The 22,233-nt window shown below is 44.3% G+C and overlaps 1 protein-coding gene across 28 annotated transcripts in view; it reads left to right on the plus strand.

The window, feature by feature from the left end:
* CASK (calcium/calmodulin dependent serine protein kinase) overlaps window positions 1–22,233 on the plus strand; it is a 263,121-nt gene that overhangs the window by 92,550 nt on the left and 148,338 nt on the right. For all 28 annotated transcript variants that reach the window (XM_087937711.1, XM_087937716.1, XM_087937713.1 and 25 more), the window contains exon 4: window positions 7,674–7,751. In XM_087937711.1, coding sequence (XP_087793837.1) covers window positions 7,674–7,751 — 78 coding nt within the window. The remainder of the gene's footprint in view (window positions 1–7,673; window positions 7,752–22,233) is intronic.

A 22,233-nucleotide genomic window follows, 5' to 3' on the forward strand; every position in this document is an offset into this window, starting at 1 on the left:
GGCGTCTGTGGCGAGGGAGGATCGTTGGGGCTCCCAGAAGGAGTGGCCCTAGTTGATTGCGAGGTTGTATCACTGGAGGAGAGGGGTAAGGCCCCTTGGGGGGACCCTGGGCATGGATTTTGGATACTTCCACCAGGCGTTCGAAGAGAGCAGAAACCACTTAGGGGTTCTGGCGAGAAAACGGGCCCAGGGAACAATAGAAATGCTTGAGACCAGCCTACCCAAAAATTTAGACAATTCTACTAGTGTTGCCTTTGGAGCACCAGATAGGTTTGACGGGTCCTTGTATGCTAGGGATCTCTCCAAGGAGAGAACTATTTTTCCCCCTTTTTACCAAATGAATTACGGGCTCGAGTTGGTTTATCCGGTTAGATGGCGACAGTTGGTGCTCGTCAGGTTACGAGGGGCCCATGGTCTTGGGGGGGGCAGAGAGAGAGCTCTGGGGTTCCTCTCTGCTGGATGTCTGAAGAGGGGGAGGATGAGGGGTCCCCATGTAAAGGTGGGGACGAACGGGAAGGTTCCTGAGGGGAACCGCTAGAGCTGCGAGAACCTTGGGAGGTTCAGGGGACCACTTTCAACTCAAGGTAGGTCCGCCTAATGGAAAACAAGCCCCGCGGAATTTGGGGGGGGGGGAGCCCGGAAAGGGATGGGTAGAAACGTTACTGGAAGAACCATAAGAGAGAGCCGGTCCCCTTGCCTGGTACCCAATGGGGAGGACTGCAAGGTGGACATCTTAGTCCTGCGGGGGCAGGAAGATTAGGTCGTTTTAGGTCTAGGAACGTTCTACAACCACCTGAGGGAGTGGGGGCCCCAAGAGGTGGGAGCAAGGCGCCGTCCTCACTGAGGGTGGGGCGGGTTGGAGCCTGTATAAGGGGTGTGCGTTTCCGAGCCAAGGCGTCGGAAGAGACTACAGCTTGGTCCCCTGAGGGGTCTCTTATGGGTACCGCCCTTTCTGACCCTGTCGCCCAAATCGGCTCAATCCTGTGGGATGGCCGAGAGGAGAGGGGGGATCGGAACCTGGGAGGTTATCTAGTCCAACCCCCAGCTCCAACAGGAGAGTCTATTCCAAATATTAGCCTATACCTGGGATCGAACTCACAACCTCCTGATTGGGAGGCACGTGCTCCACCTCTAGGCCACCTGAGAAAGGGCCAGAGGGAGGCTGGTGGAAGGGTTGGGGAACCCTCTCTGACATGGCTGGGGGCTCTGTGCTCTGGCCTCCACAAGAGAGGGAAGGAGTTTTGCTTCGGGAATCCACTAGCAGGGGTTCCGGAGCTAAGCCGGTGAATTGTCTCCCTTGATGGGAGCAGTAGCCAAGACGGAGTTTGACATCCGCTTGTCGGTGTTTGAGCCAGGGAGGCGGGGGCTGTCACAAGAGAGGTTAGCGCACTACTGGCGAACTTAACTGAATGGTAAGTGGCGACGGCTGAGGATTCTGCCACGTCGAAGGTCAGCGATGTCCTGATGCGCCCTTGAGGGGATGAGGGGACATGCTGCTAAAGTAGATGGATCCATCTGGTCGACCCAGAGAAAGAGAAAGCAGCAGAGCTGATCTGAAGGCCCCAGCATAAGCTTGGAGCGCCCAGAGGTTAGTTCAGGCCTCTTGTCCTCGGTTGACAGAACCTCCAGAGGATCGCAGGGAAGAAGGAGGGTGCTAAGCCGACAAGGGCTCCTCCCCCTCGAGGGTATTAGGTGGGTCAGAGGATCCTGGATTGGGGATAACAAACCCCTTGTCCTGGCTGGATGGGGCAGGGGGTCCCCGGTGGGGGCAGCTGTTTTAAACCAGGTCAGAGAAGCCGGTCGGAGTAGCCGGAATCACTTCGGTTCCCACAACGGGGTGCTTGAAGTTGCCATCCTCTGAGCCCACCTCCGCGGAGGAAAAGCGGAGGGAGACTGAGATAACAGGCCAGGGATGCTGTCTTGGAGCCTTAAGGACAAGCGATTGAACAGGAGTGGCTTGAACCAGCTCACCGAGGAGGGATGGTCGGGGGTAAGACCCTCATCCTGAGCATCTCTCCCACCGTGAACATTTCCAACCGGGGTGCACTGCAATGAGATGGCCCCAGTTCGAATTCTTCCTCCTCCCTGAATTGATCTAGTTACCTTCCTCGTCCCCCTGTTCTCTTTCTGGAGGACAGACCCTCTGTAAGGTACCTGACCGTGGTAGAATCCGATCCGAGCGGAGACCTGACCAATGGCGACTCGTGTTCGGGAGTCATCGGGAGGAAGCCAGGTAAGGAAATCTGTTGGAGACCTTCTACAACTCCCTGGCGGATAGCCAGCTCCATCCATGAGTTCATTCTCGATTATATCTGGCTCCTCTTGGCACAGATCCGCGGTCATGAAGTAAGTGTGGCTTCGAGTGCCCATCTGGTCGGTGGACCAGGGCCTGCTGTCCCTGGGGAGAGCTGCACCTGAGGAGGGAAGAATAAACTGGAAAGAACGGTGAGGAGGGGGCTGGGGGCACCAAGGGAGACCCCCTGGATCGCCTGAGGAATTCCCTCTCCAATGCTTATGATGCCTTAAGGCATCTCATACAGTCATCGTGCTTATGTATTACATTGCAGTGCTTTAGAACTCTCTGTGAGCAGTTGACAGAGTCAGCATATTGCCCTCAACAATCTGGGTCCTCCCTCTACCCATCTTGGGAGGATGGGTCAGTCTCGAGCCCAGTGGACCCCGAGCTGCCAAGCTGAAGGCAGCTGGCTGTAGAGTAGCTTTGGAGTGTTGCCCTGACATCACTGTGTCACTGGGGCTCCTCAGAGGCCTTTGAAGTTTCCTTAGCCTGGCTGCGCAAAAGGTGAGACTTACTTGGCCCTCAAGGGGGGCCTTAGTTGTCATCTGCCATTTTAAAAGGTAAAGATCATACAGAAGAATAATAGAGGCGGTTGGCTCGCCTAGGATTCAGCCTATAACAGAAGGCTGGGTATCCTTTTGGCTGGTCCGCATCCCCCTTTTGGAATTTGATGTAAAATATATATATATATGATATTGTTATTATGATTATGACAGGGCTTTCCCATGTATTAGATTCCATTCTGTTTCATTGCATATGCTTAGCATGATAGAAGTACAGAGTCATTTGCCATTGTACTATTAACAATGCTCTGAGCATTGTTTATCAGTATGAAAATATACATAAATATGTATAAACAAGGTATATATTCACATATTATTGTTTATTTTTGTTTTGCTTTTTATTTTTTATTCTTAGTTTCATTTTTTATTTTATTTCTTATTTTTTATTTCTTGTTTTTGTCACATGAAATCCGATCTCAATCTGTGCAACCCAGGCAAACTTATCCAATTAGTCAAATGAACGCCTGAGGCCTCTTTAGGCACTGGGTTGGAGAGGTGAGGCCTCCAGCAGCTTTGCTCCCAGGACACAACCAGGAGTACCAAGGGTGCTGCTCTACTTCGCCCTGAGCGCTGCTGCGGAATAGCCAACGATATCAAGAGAAATAGAGGCTCTGAACAAGCTGGGGAAGCCTGTAAGGCGAGCTAGAAACATTCGCAGCGGTCATTGTAATGGAGATCGGAGAACTGATTAGCTCCCGACCACGAGGCAGCGCTCAAAAAGGCGGCTGCCTATCAGTCAAACGTCGGGGCTGCTCAGGGCGGAATTACACCCCTCCGGCAAGGCTAGGAGGCCGATAGGGGCGGCGCGGCGTTCGTGTGGGGGGAAGAACCAGCAGCGCTTTAAAACGCAAGCAGTTAGAGCCACTAACAAAGAGCGGCTGGAAGCGGCAGGAGTTGAGATCGAGGCAGGGTGGGGTGGGGGGTGTAGTGCGAAAGCGCTCAATACCGCCCGTTTTACTCCCCCCTGAGGGGGCAAGGAACGCTCTCCCCTTCTCTAGAGACACAGATGCCCAGAGGCTAAGGAAAAAACAATTTAAGGCAAACCTTAAGCAAAAATGCGAAGTCCTGAAACGGCCAAGGAGGGATAAACAACGCAGCCTAGCTTTCACAGGGCTGAGCAGAAACTGGGGGAACGCCCGGATGGAGCCATGTGATGGAGGGAGGGGCGTTCCTCAATAGTTAAACTCAGCCTACAATCAACACAGACTGAAGCACCTCCCACTCTCTGGATGATCCGAGCAGCTCGAAGGAGAACTAGTACATCTATATTAGACTTACTCCATTTAAAACACTAATGTACTATGGAATAGAGAACACTAGCAATACCACCTTGATACTTCAAATATATACGAGGGCTATCCACAAAATAGATTATGTTTTGCAATAGAAAAAAAAACAAAGTATAGGAAAAAAAAAATTATATACACTTGAAAGTGATACTTAAATACTACTTTTCAACATATTCACCGAACAAATTGAGGTACTTATCATAGCGGTGAACAAGCTTTGTAAGTCCATTGTCATAAAATTCAGCAGCCTGAGATTTGAGCCAGTCAGTCATACCCGCCCGCAGTTCCATGTCATTTGTCAAAGCACTGTGTTCCAAGCCAGGTCTTCATCCTCGGAAACAAGTGGTAGTCGCTTGGTGCAAGATCGGGGCTGTAGGGCGGACCAGTTCATCAGTCACAATGCTCGGACGTCCACTCCGCTGTTCATCATGAACGTTAGTTCATCCATTTTTAAACTTAATGCACCATTGCCGCACTCCACCTTCAGTGATGATGTTGTCCCCGTACACTTCACACAGTTGCCGAAAAATTTCAAACGGTTTATGGTTTTTTGCCAACAAAAACCTTATCACTGATCGCACCTCACAACTTGCGGGATTTTCAATTGCAGCACACATTTCAAACGTTTGCTGTGAAACAACAGGCAACGATACGAACCTCCCACTAGCACGACTAGATGTAGACTGAGCGGCGGACGCACAGACCAAAGATGGCTGCGCTAGCTCCGCCCCTTCTTGCTACAGACGAAAACGTAATCTATTTTGTGGCTAGCCCTCGTATTTTGATAATGTGGTTCCAAAGTCAGAATAAGTACTGGAAGAGAAAGTCCACATCTTTGATGGATGAAGAAATAAATCTTTGATAAACCAGTACTAGCCTTTTGAGATTCTAATATAAGAAACATACACAAGAATATCTTATTGCCTTGTTGTACTTTGATAGAAAAATGGAATTTTGGAATCTTGTCTAAATTTCTGTCTGATCCATCTTAAAATCAATGCATGATTATTTTGAGACTTTTTTGTGCTTTCTTCCACTTCAGGACTGTAATTTCTTCTCCAGATTCAAGCCCTCCTTCCTTTATTAATACTGTCTCATACTTTTCCTAGGTTCTGACTCTTTTTAACACAGAAATTATGGATTAGAATACTGCATTTTAATGAATTCAAGCATTTGATAATATTTGAAACTAAGTTGTCAAAATGTTAGCACCTACATATAACAAAGAAATTGGCCAATAACTTGCCACAGGATATTTCACAATTCCACTTTCAAAATTATTTATTGTATATAAAAGTATTACTGAAGGAAGAAGGAAAGCTTTGTTCTAAATGGCATCTTTGGAAACTTTCAGAAACTTTCAACTTTCAGAAACAAGAAAACCAACAGATATTTTCTATCAATAAAAAATTTTCTGTCTATAAAAATTATTGGGATCATAGTTGGATTGTTTTGTTTTGTTTTTACATAAATTCAGAAATTGAGCTGCCATTGTCTTACCCAAAAAAAGCATTAATCCATACATTGTCTGAGCAAATAGAGTATGGATTTTTTGGATGCAGCATATAGTTTCTTTTTTCCTTCCCTAGACATACCACTGAAATAACAGGTGGAAAGTTGGTGATGAGTGGGTGCTCTTATATATTGTGGTTTTGGTGTTAATTGTCTCTGATTGACATTGCTTGGCACACGAGAGAAACTGCTGTGGTTTCAATTTAAATTGAGACTGCTATGTTCCAAAAAAAATTCAACTGCATTATAAAGAACATTAAAGATATACTTCAACTGTTGTAATACAGATAGTCCTTGGCTTATGACCATAATTAAGACCAACATTTCTTTTGCTAAGCAAGACAGTTAAGTGACTTTTGCCCCATTTTATGACCTTTCTTGCCACATTTGGCAGATGTTAAGTTAATAACACAGCTGTTAAGTAAACCTGATTTCTCCATTACATTGCTTGTCAGAAGGTCACAAAAGATGATTACATGACCTCGGGACACTGCAACCCATTCAAATACACGACAGTCCACATTTTGATCATGTGACCATGGGGATGCTGCAACAGTCATAAGTGCTGTTAATGCTCATAAGTCACTTCTTTAGTGTCATTGTAACTTTGGTCACTAAACAAATAGTTGTCAGTCAAGGACTAATAATATGTCTCTGTAATTACCAAGATAATCTTGTAGGCAATATTACTTATTACTGTGGATCTTTTATTTTGCATCATATTTTTACCAATGGTGCAATTTATTAAGTCCAAACAGCTTTGTCATTGACTAAGTGAAGCAATTATCTCAGATGGCAGATACTGAGAACAATGATAGCACAGGGGTGGGATTCAAATTTTTTACAACTGGTTCTGTGGGCGTGGCTTAGGTGGTGGGCCTGGCTTGGTGGTCATGTTATTGGCTGGATGTGGCCAACTCAATATCACTCACATTGAGGCACACATCTCCTTGCCTGGCATCTCAAGACTGGGGATGCTGCAACAGTCGTAAGTGTGAAAAATGGTCACAAGTCACTTTATTCAGTGCCATTGTAACTTTGAATGGTCACTCCACACAAGCAAAGTACCAGCAAAGGAGGGGGAAAAAAATTGAGAAGTTCCTGAGACAGGAAGTCTAGTCCTGCCAAGAATGTAATAAGGGTTAACGGAGAGGCAGTTTCTGTAAGCAACACCAGAATGTTTCCTTCCTGCCTTCCTTACAGGATTAGGCCAGTAATTTCTTCTAACAACCGGTTCTCCAAACTGCTTAGAATGTTAACAACCGGTTCTAGTGAACAGGTGCGAACTAGTAGAATCCCACCCCTGTGATAGCAGCCTTCCAGATGATTTTGGAAACAGTAAATGGCAGAACTCTAACGTACTCTATCTTGATGGTGTTCAATTACAAATTCATTCTGTTTCTGTAAAGAGTTCCATAATGTTAGGTTGTCTCTGTTTATCTTTCTTCTCAACAAATAAACCATCATTATTCCAAGAACTCCTCAAGGCTTTTTGATCACACTACAATCATGTGAAGTAGTTCCAAAATAGTGCAAAATCATGCAGTGAACTTTGTGGCTCATTTGGAATTTGAACCTATATCTTCCTAGTCCAAACATTACACTTGGCTCACCCTTAACATAGGAGAATACATATAGAAATTACTTGTGGATTTCCAGTATCCATTCATTTGTTTTGGGATTTGAGAAGAGAAAAGCCTGTGGCCAAATGTTTCAGAAATTTTGCATTTAAGAATTTAAAAATGCCAATAACTCTTCCTATTTGAGAGTTTTTATCGAAAATTGTATTGTGTTTTGAGATGAAATCATTGGTTAGTGATTTCACTGTAAAGTCTGTAAAGTTTCTTGTCTTCTAATAGATAGATGACAAGAGCTGCTACCAAACTAAATTTCAATAGTTTAAATTATGAGTTATTTAGAAAATAATTGAAAAGTGCATTTCTGAATATTAACGTTACTTTGAAAGTCAGTTTCACATTTCATAAATACTGTTTCAATACTTTCTTTATGCAGTATGGATGGTGCAGACCTCTGCTTTGAAATTGTAAAGAGAGCAGATGCTGGTTTTGTGTACAGTGAAGCTGTAGCCAGGTATGTTGTCTTACTTTAATTTTGTGCTAAGAAGAATGAATACTAATTAACACTTGTCTGATAGCTAGCACTATAAGCAGTTTTGATTAAGATTAAGAAAATCTGTCGGAAAAAAGTTAGGTAGTCTGTTTAGAGACCACAGTTGGGACCAATAACTCAATCATTAAATGAAGCTGTCACTAAGTTAAATAGCAGCTATGCTACTGATCCTACATCAGCTTTACTTTACTTTACAGACCTGCAAAGATAGTAACTATGACGATTGGTTGCAAAGTTACTTTTTCATCACTGAACAGTCACTAAATGAGGACTACCCATATTCAATATAGTATTCTTTTTAAGAAGGTTAATACATGTTGAGAAAAGAAACTACAACTAGTAATGTTTAAAAAAGCAAAAGATTGTATTATTTTAATTTTAGCTCTCAGTTATTTTAAATAATTGTGACAGTGTATCTCAAAAGTTTATAATTAAATTGTACTATTACTAGATTCATCATTACCAGTTACAGTTCTAAACCTCCAGTTAACAAAAGAACTGAATCAAGCACTTTTAAATTAGGAGCATAAGAGGCTAGGATCTGACCAAGATTTGATTACCTTCAGCTTTCTTTTTCTGGTTATAGTTTGTAGAAAATTATAAGAGATAAAGCCAGTAGCACTGCCATGTTTGCCTCCTAGAAAGCTATATTCAAAAACACATTATTTTTTAACACAGGAGTTTCATGATCATTGTACTAATAGGACAAGTCCATATGAGATTGTTCTCTTTTAAAGCCATCTAAGTAGGTAAATAAAGTACAACATTTAGTAACAAATTGTGTAAGTCGATTTGTATAATAGCAATAGCACTTAGACTTATATACAGCTTTATAGTGCTTTACAGCCCTCTCAAAGTGGTTTACAGAGTCTCATATTGCCCCCAACAATCTGGGTCCTCATTTTACCCACCTCGGAAGGATGGAAGACTGAGTCAACCTTGAGCCTGGTGGGATTCGATCTGCCAAATTGCAGCAGGAGTAGCTTGCAGTACTGCACTCTAACTACTGCGCCACCAAGGCTCCTTATGTTAGTTCAGTGGAAGATATTATATTAAATTTAGCTAAACAGGTGAAGCATTGAATCCTGTTGATTCCATAGCTAAATTTTGTGGTATACTAAACATGGAGGGATTTTTGGGAGGGGGGGGTCTCTTTTACAAAATAACACCAAAATATCGTGAGTTTATGCTGTCTTATACATTCATAGATTTATTTACGCATTCATAGATTCTAGAGAGAAACTTTAATTTTAGCAATGTATGTTTTCAGTGTTCCAGAGCTGTGGTTCCCACCTTTTGGGTACCAGGGACCAGTTCTGTAGAGAGAGGTTTTTCTGTAGATCAAGCAGGGTGTAGTTTTGTGTACTGCCTGCGTTCTGCAGATGGGGCTTCACTTGTTTGCACAATTCAGTTTTGGGCATGTCACGGACTGGTGCCGGTCCACAGACCAGGGGTTGGGGACTAGAATAGATGTGGACCATAAGGGCCCCTAGTGGACCATATCATATTTTTAGTTGACCTTATGTTGCTGCTAGTCATTTTATGTCTTTAAGAATGTTGTTTGCTATTACACAACTACGGTTGCATAGAGTTGTTTTCATTAGCTACTGCACACTTCATCTTTATAATATAAAGACATACTGTATAATACAATACAATATGACTAAGATACAGTGTAGATGGTAAGTAGCTTTTTTCCAAGTGTGAGTGTGATAGGGATTACAGAGGTAAATGAGGCTCAAACGTGAACCATGAACATATTTGAAATTTTGAAAAGATGTTAGGACATTGTTACAAAGTGTTTATCAGGGGAGCGGTTGCTGAAAATCATTTATCAGAAGGCATGCTAAGAAAATTGTTCCTTTGCACCCTCACTTGTTCCCGAGACACTTAAATTTCAATTTGGTTTTCTCTAGCTAAGTCAGCCCAATCTATATACTGTTCTATGAAAACTCTCAGGTCTGTAACTGGGTGAAATTGTGCATTATAGGGCACAACCTTTTAAACCCAGCTACCTCACATGGGTAGCTTACAGAATGCATCCAAAATCTTTAATTCTAGTGAATTAAAATTTGGCAAATTTTATAAACAATTTATGACATAAAAATTATCATAAAATATTCTATGACATAACAAAATGTCATAAAATATTTCGTGTGGTCAGCTCCTGATGTTTAACTGTGCTATGCAGTCAGTTACTCTGAAGGCAAATCCATCTCTAAATATTTCCCTGAATTTTTAAGAATTTTTCCAGTACATTTCAAGCTCTGCCATTGAGGAATCTGGTAAGGAAATATCTTTGAAATGAAACATCATTGTTTAATTGCTAATAAATCTTTGGATTACAAATCCTTTTTTATTTCTGCATATATACTTTCAAGTCCCATAGATTTAGCAAACTGTAGTCAAGGTTTAACATGCACCCCTCACATTATGAGGAATAAGTCTACATAAGTGGACATGCAGAACTTGGTATTAGTCAACTTCCACAATTTAGGTTTAATAATCTGCTGGTGATTACTATTGGTTTATTTATTGGGCTACAAGCCCTAAATAATATTTTGGGAGTTGATATTGACTGAAATGTGAACAGTCCTGCCACTTTCTTGAAGAATCCCAATTTTCAATCAAAGAATACAAATATTGCAACTTGCTGGTGAAAATGTTAATAAAGAAAATCAACCTGAATATTGGCAAAAGGCAGATTGCACAAAAGTAAGGTATTTGATTATTTCCTTGAAGGTATTAATATTGCTATTTGAATTGTTTAGGTAAACTTTAGTTATTTGTTTATTTAATCCCATCTTGAGGCTACCTGGCTACTGAAGGTGGCTTACAAATAAAAGAAGCAATACATATAAAAGAGAACATAGCTGACCAGAAGAGCTAAGCTAAGTGGAGCTCCTTAACCATCTTATCCCAAGGCTCCGGAGATCAGTTTTTAGTAATTACCAAAATATCATAAGAATGGAAATTGCGACAAATTCATATATCATTTAAGAGGACAGGTGTTATAATTTAATAGCTATGTCTCATGATGATAGTCTTTGATGAACAGGATCCAGAGTGTACTCAAACTTCTTGATTGCACCAGATGGGCAGAAACAATTGGAGATTGGGCCTGGCTATCTGACTGACTGTGTCATGTGGGTAAAAGAGAATAACCTGCACTTTGAATTTAACCTGAAAGCCAGCTGGTAAACAGTGAAGCAGGGAGGTTATGTTGGCATAACATGCTGCTCCTATCACTGCCTTCATTGTTGCATTCTGGACTAGCTTTAGGTTTTATATCATCTTCAAAGGCAGCTCTACTAGTCCTCATTACATTCATCCAGGGAACAGGTAATCATAACATGATTTACTGACTGAAGAGCCTTCTAGTCCAGGGGAGGGTACAAATTGTGTACCAGACATACCTATGCAAAGAGACTCTTAGCCACAACTGTAGCCACACCTGCTCTCAAGTTAATGCATAGGAACCTAAATATGAATCAAGGTAAGCTAAATGTGGTCAAACATGAAATGACAAGATTCAATACTGACACCTTGAGAATCAGTGAATTGAAGTGGACAGGAATCGGAAAGTTTAATTCAGGTGACCATTATATCTATTACTGTGGGCAAGAATCCCTTAGAAGAACTAACTAGCCTTCATAGTCAATATAAGAGTAGGAAAAGCAGTATTGCGATACAATCTCAAAAACAGCAGAATGATCCCAAGGCAAACCATTCAACATCTCAATAATCAAAATCTGTGTCCCAATCACTGATCTGAAGAGACTGAGGTCAACCAGTGCTATGAAGAACTATAACACTTTCTAGAATTAACATCAAAAGAAGATGTTCTTTCATCATAGGAAATTATAGTGCTAAAGCAGGAAGTCTAAAGTAACCAGAATAACAGTCAAGTGTGGTCTCAGAGTACAAAATGAAGCAAGACAAAAACTAAAAGAGCAGCGGTTGCCAACTGGTGGGCCACAGCCCACTGGTGGGCCGTGAGAAAATTTTGGGGGGGGTGGAGAGGAATGTCTCCCCCAAAGCACCCCCCAAAACAATTAATCCTGACTGTGTCGGAACATAAGTCTGCACAGCCTACGTGGCCTGCCCACCCGCTGCCCCTACCCTTCAGCCAAGTGCAAACCTTACCATGAGTACTGCGAGCTGGAACTGGAAGGTAAGGTAAGACCAATGGTGGGGGAAGGAAATCCGCCTGGGGTGGCTTGCTGTTGTTGGTGGAAAAGTCGGTCCCATATTCTAGAGCTGCAGCAGTCACAGGACTGGCCTGTGCACCAGCCTGCCATGGATGAGCTGCTCCGGGATGACCAAAGGGAGAGTTTTGTGACTACTGCAGCTCTGGAATATGGGACCGGCCTGTGGTGGGGTTGGAAATCTCTGCTTCAGCACTTTGACTCCCAGGGACAGGAGTTCAGCCAAGCTATCTGCAAAATTGTCTCTCTCTCTCATGGAGCACTCGCAGAAGCAGCACGGGAAACTTCGGCTGGGCTCTTGAGAGATGAGAGTGACTCTGGCTGCTTCTCTCCACAAGCGCTCCTCAAGAGAGAAAGAGAGACGATTTTGCAGGTAACTTGGTTGAACTCCTGCCCCTGGGAGTCAAAACACTGAAGCACAAGTGGCACGGAAAACTTTGGCCGGGCTCTCAAGATGAGAGTGACTATGTCTGCTTCTCTCCACTAACAGGTGGCCAAGATATCTGCAAACTATCAAGCACTCCTCAAGAAAGACAATTTTTGCAGATAGCTTGGCCGAACTCCTGTGCAAAGGGGAGCACAACATTGTTGCACTTCACTAACTTGGGGGGTGGGGAAAGGGGCTTGTCCCTGAAGCACCAGCATTGCTCTAGCGGTGCAGCCCCAAGGATGCCAAGTTTGCACCTGTCACCAAAGTACGGTGGCCAGAGAAGCACTCCATTCAGCGCTCCATTCAGAAGCGCTGAACTTCCAGTTGGTGCTGGGGGCAGTGCTAGAGATGGTGCCCGGAGCAGCTTCCACAAAGGGGGAAGAAAACCCTCCCTCTGCCGCCGCCGCTGCTGCTGCTTTCGCCCCTCTCTTAAACCCTGCCAGCTCCTGGGTGTCCTGTTTGCAGTCCCGCCCAAGGATGAGCCCCCTGCCCCCCCGTTACATATCTGTTGGGAGCACCCGAGCCCGGCTTCTGGAGCCATTCGGGGCACCAGGTGTAAAACCGCATCCAGACGGCCACTCCTTTGTCTGAAGGGGAGATTACCAGTTCCTTGTGTTGCCGTATTTTTTTTCTCCCTTGGAGGAATCAAGAATTTCACGTATTTGTGGTGTGAGTCCCTGTCACAAAATCGGAGCCTTTTGGCAAGGCTTCTTGTATTTTATGTTACTGGCCCATTGCAGGCTAAAAATATAATAGTTGGGGTAGAGAGGTTGTTCAGAGAAAGAGAAATTGTAATATAATGGCAAAATAGTTCCATTTTATTACACTGGTTAGAGAGTGGCTTCACGAAATGTAAAACAGTAAATGTTTCCCCCTCCTAATCAAGGTGACAGTATTTAATACCTGAGGCAATAAGTAGTAGAAATTCAACAATACAGAATGAACCATTTTATGTGACACTTCACTGTTGATACTTAGAGACAATTTTGCCTATTAGCGGAGAGAACCACCCGGAGTCACTCTCATCTCTTGAGAGCCCGGCCAAAGTTTCCTGCGCCACCATCAGTCAAAATTCAAGTTAGTGGTCCACGGGATTTATAATTATGAGTTTGGTGGTCCTTGAGGTCCAAAAGGTTGGTGAACCCTGATCTAAAGCAGTGGTCAGTGAGAAAATTTTGGTGGGCCACAGAGAAATGTCCCCGCAGAGCATCCCCCAAAGCAATCTAGACTGCACCCTGGATTATGGCCCACCCACCCACTGGCTCTCACTCTTCGGCCGAGCGCAAACCTGCAAAAAGCAGCGCAGCCCTCACTGGCTAGGATGAGGTAATGGTGCTGTTGCAGCAAGAGGGGGCTGGCGGCACAGGCGGGCTGAAACTGCTATGGAGATGGCCAGAAGGTGCAGGACCACCGCGCTGCTTACATTTGCGTGGCGCTCCCACACCTTCCAGTTTGCCTCTCCTGGCCTGGGCTCTTCCTCTATGGCCAAAGGCTGTAGGGACGGCCCAGGGCAAGAAAAGTACTGGCTGGTGGTGGTGGGAGGGGGCCAAGTGGGCGAGTCTGAGCTCACCAGTTCAAAGGTAAAGAATAGGGCGTCAGCATCGGTTTCCTCATCCCTCTCAGCGCTCTGCTCTGCTGCCCCCCCCCCCCATAGCCCCAGCCATTGCTGCCCCGAGAAAGCACAGGAAAAGCAAGCAGAAACATCACTCTGTCTGGGGCGAAAGAGCTCAGATCGAGGAAGGCACAGGCAAGAGTAGATGGAAGCTGCCACCTTTGAAAAGCGCTGCTTTCTGTTGCCTGTGCCTTCTGATCTCTGCTCTTTCACCTCAGCGAGAGCTGTTTCTGATCGCTTGCTTTTCCTGGGGGGCAGCAGAGACGCTCTCCCCTCTCAGCAAGCCAGGCCTGGAAGAATGCGAAGAATTGCAGGCGAGCGCTGGAGAAAGGTGTGTAGGAAATGCCAACACACATTTCCAGTGTGCTCTTTTCTGTCCCAAAGTAGGATTGAGTGGTGGAAAGGGAGCAGGGGGAAGGGTAGGAGGGAAGGAGAAGCCGGTCTGGCTTTCCTTTTGCATGGGGGGGGGGGGAGAGACCAAATGCAGACCAAAAGAGTGCCGAGGAAAATGGGCTCCTATTAACCAGCATGTTTCTGCAGGTGAGAGCTCAAGCTTTTCTGGGCTCAACACCCCCCTTCAGCCTCCACACAGGGAGGGATCCTTCTCTGCTTGGAAGCGGCAGGAGAAACCTGGAGCTTAGCCTCGGGAAGTCCTCTTCTTATGCGGAGGCTGAAGAGGGGGGTGTTGCCTGGTTATTAGGAGCTTGTCTTCGTCAGCACTTCCAGCCTGGCCCTCCTTTCCTCCCCCAACTCTAGGCAGCCACACCTGGCAAAGGAGGGAGAGGTTTCCTCTGACTTGAGAGAGATATGAGATGGCTCTGCTTTTCTTCTGTTTAAGGGAGAGCCACTTCCTCCCCATCCAAATCTTCCCAGCCTCCAAGCACCATGTGGCTTCTTAAATCCCCCCCAAAGGATAAGAGAGGCCCCTCCTTTCCCTTCGCTCTGCCCCAGAGTTATGATTAAGCATTTATGATTTTGTTATAATTATATATGTGTGTGTGTGTGTGTGTGTGTGTGTGTGTATGTATGGCATTCAGCTTTTTTTGGGTATTTTCCCATGTCATTGTACTTGTGCTTTTAAAGTTGTAGCAACGTTTCGGCAGAATCTCATCTGCCATCATCAGGCTTCTGTATTGTGTTCATATACACATACATACATACATACATCAACTCCATCTGCAAACATCAACTCCATTAACCAATCAAGAAATAACAACATAGCCAACCAGCCCGCTTACAACAGAGCCAGCACACCACACTTCCCCACCAGTATTTATAGAGAGACGGCGGCTCCAATCATGCTTTGCTCGCACAAGCACAAAGCCGAAAGCATCGGCAAGATACTCTCAATCTTACACGGGAAAATACCCGAACACGCCCAAGACCTGCATACCTGTACCCATGAAAATCTACGAATATATACATATACATATACATATATACATATACATATACATATACATATACATATACATACATACATACATACATACATACATACATATATATATATATATATATATATATATATATATATATATATATATATATATTATGACTCCCTTCAAAATTCAAACGAACAAAACGGAAAGCAGCCATTTCACAATTAAATCAAACAGAAAGAAGTCTTACAAGATAACGTCTGGCAGAAACCACAGCATAAATCTTTACTCTGTCCGGCAAACCAGTCCTGGCAATAAATCTCTAGTCTCAGAGCTTCTTGCTGTAACGTCCTCACTCAAATAGTCATTTTGTTCCTGGCAAAATGTACCAGCCCAGCTGTGTCCTTTTATACTCATTGAGGCAACGTGCTAATTTACTGACTCGCTCTCCTCATTCGCTCCAGCTGATTTTGCCTTCTCAACCGTCTTCTATTTTTTTACATTTAACCACAAATTTTCCAAGTTCTCATCTCCACTAGAAGACTCTCTCAAAACTTCCCTGTCAGCCATTCCTGGCTGTTGATCAGATAAGGAACCAGAGGAGGTCAAAGGTCCTGACAATTCTAATACATCAGGTCTGTCGTCCTTTGTCACGTCCATCTCCTCATCCTGGTTATCAGTCCATTCCAATTGCTGTGAAACCAATTGGTAAACCGAATGCAGTTCCGACAAAAAGTCCCGCATCTCAGGAACCGGGGAATCCAAGATCGACAATGGGAAAAACCTCGGATGGAAACCCATATTCGCGTAAAAAGGTGTCATGTGCGTGGAGGTGTGCTGAGAGTTATTGAAGACAAACTCCGCCAAAGGGAGGTAAGTCACCCAATCATTCTGTCGGTGGTTAACAAAACATCGTAAATATTGGGCGAGGATGTCAATCACCTTCTCCGTCCCACCATCAGTCTCTGGATGATGTGCCGACGCCAAGCACACCTGCACTTTCAACATGGTCATCAGGCTTTTCCAAAATTGCGTGGTAAAATGGACACCGCGATCCGAAACCACCCTGTCTGGCAGACCATGCAGACGGAAGACGTGTTGCAAAAATAACTGGGCAGTAGTACGAGCTGACGATAACCTCCGACGGGATAAAGTGAGCCATCTTAGTTAACATATCAACCACCACGAGCACCGTCGTATACCCCGACGAAGAGGGCAAATGCGTTAAAAAGTCCATGGAAATTGCCCCCCATGGTCTGTCCGGAGCCGGCAGTGGTTGAAGGAGACCAGGAGGCGCACCCGTCACGGCTTTTGCTTGCCGGCACGGTACACAGGATGCGACATAGGAGTAGACATCATGTTGGACTCGAGGCCACCAAAAAGTCCGTGTGACAAGATGAAGGGTCTTAAAAAATCCAAAATGGCCGGCAGCAGGGTTGTCATGACATTGAGTCATGATGAGGGCTCTAAGTGTCTTTGTGGGCACGTACAATCGGCCCCGATGTCGTAGTAAGCCCTCTTCCAGAGTCCATGGGGAGTCAAGTCCAATTTCCCCTATTCTCTGCTGCGATCAAGCGTCTAAGCACTGCGCTTCTCATATCCGAGTCCGCAAATCCGTCGGTTCCTGGATAATGGCCAAAGATTCCGGTGGCAGCACCGTACGTGGAGGAAGAGGGTACTTGGGACAAAGGTATTCAGGTTTACGTGACAGGGCATCTGCTCTCTGATTTTGACCACTGGGGATATAAGTCACAAAAAGTTGAACCGAGCAAAGAATAACGACCACCGAATCTGTCTCTGGTTCAACTTCCTCGCAGTGGACAAGTGCTCCAAATTATGATGATCCGTCCGAACTTCCACCTTGTGCCGAGCCCCCTCAAGGTGATGTCACCAGGTCTCAAACGCAGCCTTGATAGCCAGCAACTCTTTTTCCCAGATAGTATAGTTGCACTTGGAAGGAGTGAGTTTCCGAGAATAGTAAGCGCAGAGAAAAAGAGGGGCGCCATCCGCTGGGGCTTGCAACAACACAGCCCGAATAGCCACATTGGACGCATCCGTCTCCACCACAAATGGACGATGTGGATCAGGATGCCTCAGGATAGGTTCTGCGACGAAGGCCTTCTTAAGAGCCTCAAAGGCCTGTTGCTGCGGGGGCCCCCACTGGAATGGGACCTTCTTTCTAAGGAGCTGAGTGATGTGATCCGTCAGCTTGGCAAAACCCGGGATGAAGGTCCGATAATAATTAGCGAACCCCAAGAGACGTTGAACGTCTTTCACTTGACGAGGGGGTTCCCAAGTACACAAAGCCTCCACCTTACGTGGGTCCACAGCAATGCCTTCGGGAGAGATGATGTGCCCCAAGAACTCTATGGAAGTCTGGAAAAAGAGGCATTTCTTCAGCTTCGCATAGAGTTGATGATCCCGAAGATGTTGCAAGACCTGACGAACTTGTTGAATATGGTTGTCCCTGGACCTAGAATAAATCAAAATGTTGTCCAGGTACACCACCACAAACCGATCGAGCATGTCCTGGAACACGTCGTTCATCAGGTGCTGGAAGACTGCGGGGGCGTTGGTCAACCCGAACGGCATCACGGTGTATTCAAAATGGCCATATCGGGTGCCAAATGCTGTCTTCCATTCATCCCCCTCTCGCATCCGCACCAGGTTGTAGGCCCCTCGAAGATCGAGCTTGGTGAAGACAGTAGCCTCCCGTAACCGCTCCATCAACTCTGGAATGAGCGGCAAGGGATAACTATTCCTCAATGTAATGGCGTTCAACCGGCGGTAATCGCAGCACAAGCGCAAGTCCCCTGTCTTCTTTTTAACAAAAAGAATGGGAGCAGAAAGAGGGGACAACGACGGCCGGATAAACCCCTGGGCCAAATTCTTTTCCAAGAAATCACGAAGGGCAGCCAATTCAGGTTCAGACATAGAATACAGGTGTCCCTTGGGTAGTGGGGCATCGGGCAGAAGGTCCACGGGACAATCATAGGGTCAATGCGGGGGTAACTGATCCGCCTCCTTCTTACTAAAGACATCGGAAAAATTGGAGAGTTCAGGAGGTACGGAGACAGCGGGGGCAGTGATGTCCTGGCCAACACAGGTGTGTCGTAAATGGTCCACACACTGGAGACTCTGGAACGAAATAGCGTTCTGCGCCCATGCCACCCGAGAATCGTGTAACCGTAACCAGGCCATTCCGAGGACCAAGGGGAGATGGAGGTCCGCAGTAATGTAGAAACGATCGCCTCCTCATGGTCCCCAATAACCAGGCACAATGGCTGGGTAGCGAAGCGAATGGGCCCAGCATGAAGTTCCCGTCCATCAATCGTTTCCACCTTGATTGGAGGCTCCACCGCAACCAAGGGGACATCAAAATGCATTGCAAAGGCCTGGTCCATAAAATTAGTCGTAGCCCCCGAGTTCACCAATGCAACTGCAGGAATCCCCTCCAACCAGGACAGCAAGAAAACCCGAGTGTCTAGAAGTAAATGTCGAGGGGGCCCAGAGTGCACCTCCGCTACTTCAGGCGGCTCATTGATACGTGTCTGGCCTAGAGTTTCCCCGAGACCAGACTGACCTTGTTTCCCCGACTGATCAAGTCTAGATTCGGGCACAGGCCTGCGTGCCCTTCGTCGTTGAACAGGACAAGAATTTGCAAAATGTCCAGGCCCCCCACAATACAGGCATAAGCCTCCCTGGAGTCTCCGTGTGTGTTCTTGGGCCGTCAAACGAGGTCAGACCGCACCCAACTCCATCGGCTCCTCGGGCATGGCCACGGCACTATGGGAGACCTGGGGCGCTGGTTGTACAGGATGCTGTGGCCTTGGGGTGGATGGCTGCTCCGGAACTGGGCATCTAGTCTTGCGCCGTTGAAGATGGGCGTCAATGCGCAAGCATTGCACCACCAGAGCGTCGAGGGTCGGGGCCAGCTCCATGTGCACCAATTCGTCCTGTATGTCCTCCGACAGGCCATCCTGGAAAGTGTCCATTAAAGCCGCATCATTCCATGCAGCGTCCAAACAGAGCAGCCGAAACTCAGAAATGAACTCCTGCAAGGGGCGTTTCCCCTGGCGAAGTTCCTTCAGGCGTCTGGTTGCTGTCTGAGCCCGTATGGGGTCCTCATACATTCCCTTATATCAGAGGAAGGCATGCGACCCTAACAGCAAGTCATGTCCTAAATTCAAAAGTCTAGTATTCCTTAATGTTATCCACTCCTTTAACCACATCAGACTTGTCGCTTGGTAGTATAATTCCCAATTGGGCAAAGCAAATCCTCCTCTTATTCTTGCATCTTGTAACAATTTAAGTTTTATTCTCGCTTTCTTCCCCTGCCAAATGTATTTTAGCACTATTTTGTTTAAATCTTCAAAAATTTCTTTCCCTAATCTGATTGGAATTGTCTGGAATAAGTATAAGATTCTGGGCAATACATTCATCTTAATTGTAGATATTCTCCCAATCAGTGATAATCATAAATTTTCCCATTTTATCAAATCTGTCGCAATCTGTTGTTTAAGTTTGAGATAATTGTCCTCAAGTGTGTTACATCTTGGTGTTATATGTATCCCTAAATACCTTGTTTGTGACCTGGATCCCCAAAACTTTCTCCAATTCTTTCTTTCGTCATACTAACATGTTCTTTGCTAAAAGAATGTTAATTGTATTAATTAATTAATACATTAATTATATTAATTGTTATCAATTTTTTCTCATCCATTTTAGACTTTGTAAGAAGGATTTGTTGCTCTAGTAGATCTTAGTTCTCGTTGTTCTCTCGGTACACCACCTACGGCTCCTTCCTCTTTTTCAATTGCCTCTGTACATTCCTCTTGAAATTCAATTAACGACTCTTCTTTTCTTGAATCTTCCTCCCTTCCTCTAAAACATTCCAGATAGAATAACTGCTTTTTCAACTGTATCAATTCTGTGTCTTTGTTCCTGCCAGGTAAACGAGACCTTCAGGTATCAGCCATCTGTAATGTATTCCTCTTTTAAGTAACTCTTTGGTCAAAAATAAATATTCTCTTCTTATCTCTCTCACTCTTCTCGGTACCTGTTTCAGTACCACTATTTCTTTATCTTTGTACTTTAGTGTTTTTTCTCTTGCCACCCGCAGTATTTGTGATTTTATTATTTTCTTGGTAAATCTGATATGAACTTCTCATCGCATATCTTGTATAAACATGAAAAACCTCATCCATTCCATCCATCATCTTCTCTTTAGTTACCACTAATGCTTCTGCCAGGATTTCTGTTTCAGCAAGGTTTTCACCCTTTTCTTCTTCTATATTTTGAAATCTAAGATAGAATTCTGATCTATCAATTTCCCATCCCAATGATTGCAGAGATCTACCCTTATCTCTTTCCACTTCACTCAATCAGGTATCCATATCTCGAATCTTTTTATCTCTTTGTACATCTTGTTCTTAAATTTTCTTAATTCTGTCCTTGTATTGCATCATCATCTGTTGAATATTTTCTATTTTTTCATCTGTCTTTTCCATTCTTTGCTCAATATTCTCCGTTCTCTTTTCAATATTATCTGTTTTTACTTGTATCTTTTTAATTCCTTGCATAATCATCTGCAGTGTCACTTCTTTCTCCTTTTGTTGTAACATCACCTGTATTGATCGTTGTCCTCCAAATAGTGAGGAAGAAGAAGTCGGGATTGAAGAAGCTGAGGCTAGTATTTTTCTGCTCATCTTAAAGCACAATAGAAAAATTGAAAAGAAAAAGCAAGAGCAGTCAATTGCCACTCCAGTAAAAAAATAATAATAATAATTAAAAATAAAAGAGGGAAGGGAAAAATCTTCAGGCACTTGAATACCTTAATCCAATTGGTTCCAATTATGTAGGAAAAAAGAAAAAAAAGAAAAAATATAAAATGGAAAAAGGATGAAAAAAATAAAAAAATTAAGAAAATATTTAAAAAGACAGAGATCTGTATATTCCCCTTGCTGAAGAGGTAAAACAAAGGGAGGAGTGGGGGGGGGAAAAGTAGTCTTATTCTTGCATAAGTCCCAAATATAAAAATCCAACTGGTGGGGGGCGGGGGGGGAATAGAAAAAAAGGAAAGAGAAAATGCAATTCTGTCAACAAGCAAAGCACTGCCACTATAGGTTCGAGGCTCTTTACTAAATCAAAAAAACAAAATTTCCAGTTCTCTTTTCAAGGTCACTTCAGTCTTCTTTCTTCAATTTCAAATCCAGACTCCAGCTTTCAGTAGTTCCACAGAAGAGCACCTGCAAACAATCTACATGCTGTTCCCGCTATCTTTTCAATGAAAAGCACAGAGTCCTTGAATGTAACAGCAAATGTATCAACAAGAAAGAAAGAAAGAAAGGAAAACAATGTATCCAAGCTTCCAGGTGGCAGCGCTACTTAGTTCCCTTTCCTTTTCCTTCCCCTCTAATATTAAAATCAGGAATAATTAAAAACATAAAGAATCTAAAATTATTATAAAGAAAAAGCAAGAGAATTAAAAAACTTTTCCAAAGAGTTATTTTGAAGGGTAAAAATTATAAAGGAAAGACCAGTCCAGTTTAAAAGTTAAAAAGTTTTAACAAAATCTAAAGTTCCAATAAAAAGAAAAAAAAACCCTTCAGGTTTAATTTGTGCTTAATCTCGCCGCTTGAGCACTTTTATCTTCACTTTTAAATTTAATTTTTAGTCTTTTAGGGTGTTCTCTCCAGAAAAAAATAAGTAGAAAATTATCTCACTGAACTGACACTCTTTCTTTCTAGCTTTCTTCCGTTCCAGAGCTGTCCCAGCTTCAGCAGCTTTAATGGCTGCCTCTCCACCACGG

Source organism: Pseudonaja textilis, chromosome 7 (assembly GCF_049901715.1).
Source record: "Pseudonaja textilis isolate UNSWEBS1 chromosome 7, rPseTex1.2, whole genome shotgun sequence".
Classification (NCBI taxonomy): Eukaryota; Metazoa; Chordata; class Lepidosauria; order Squamata; family Elapidae; genus Pseudonaja; species Pseudonaja textilis.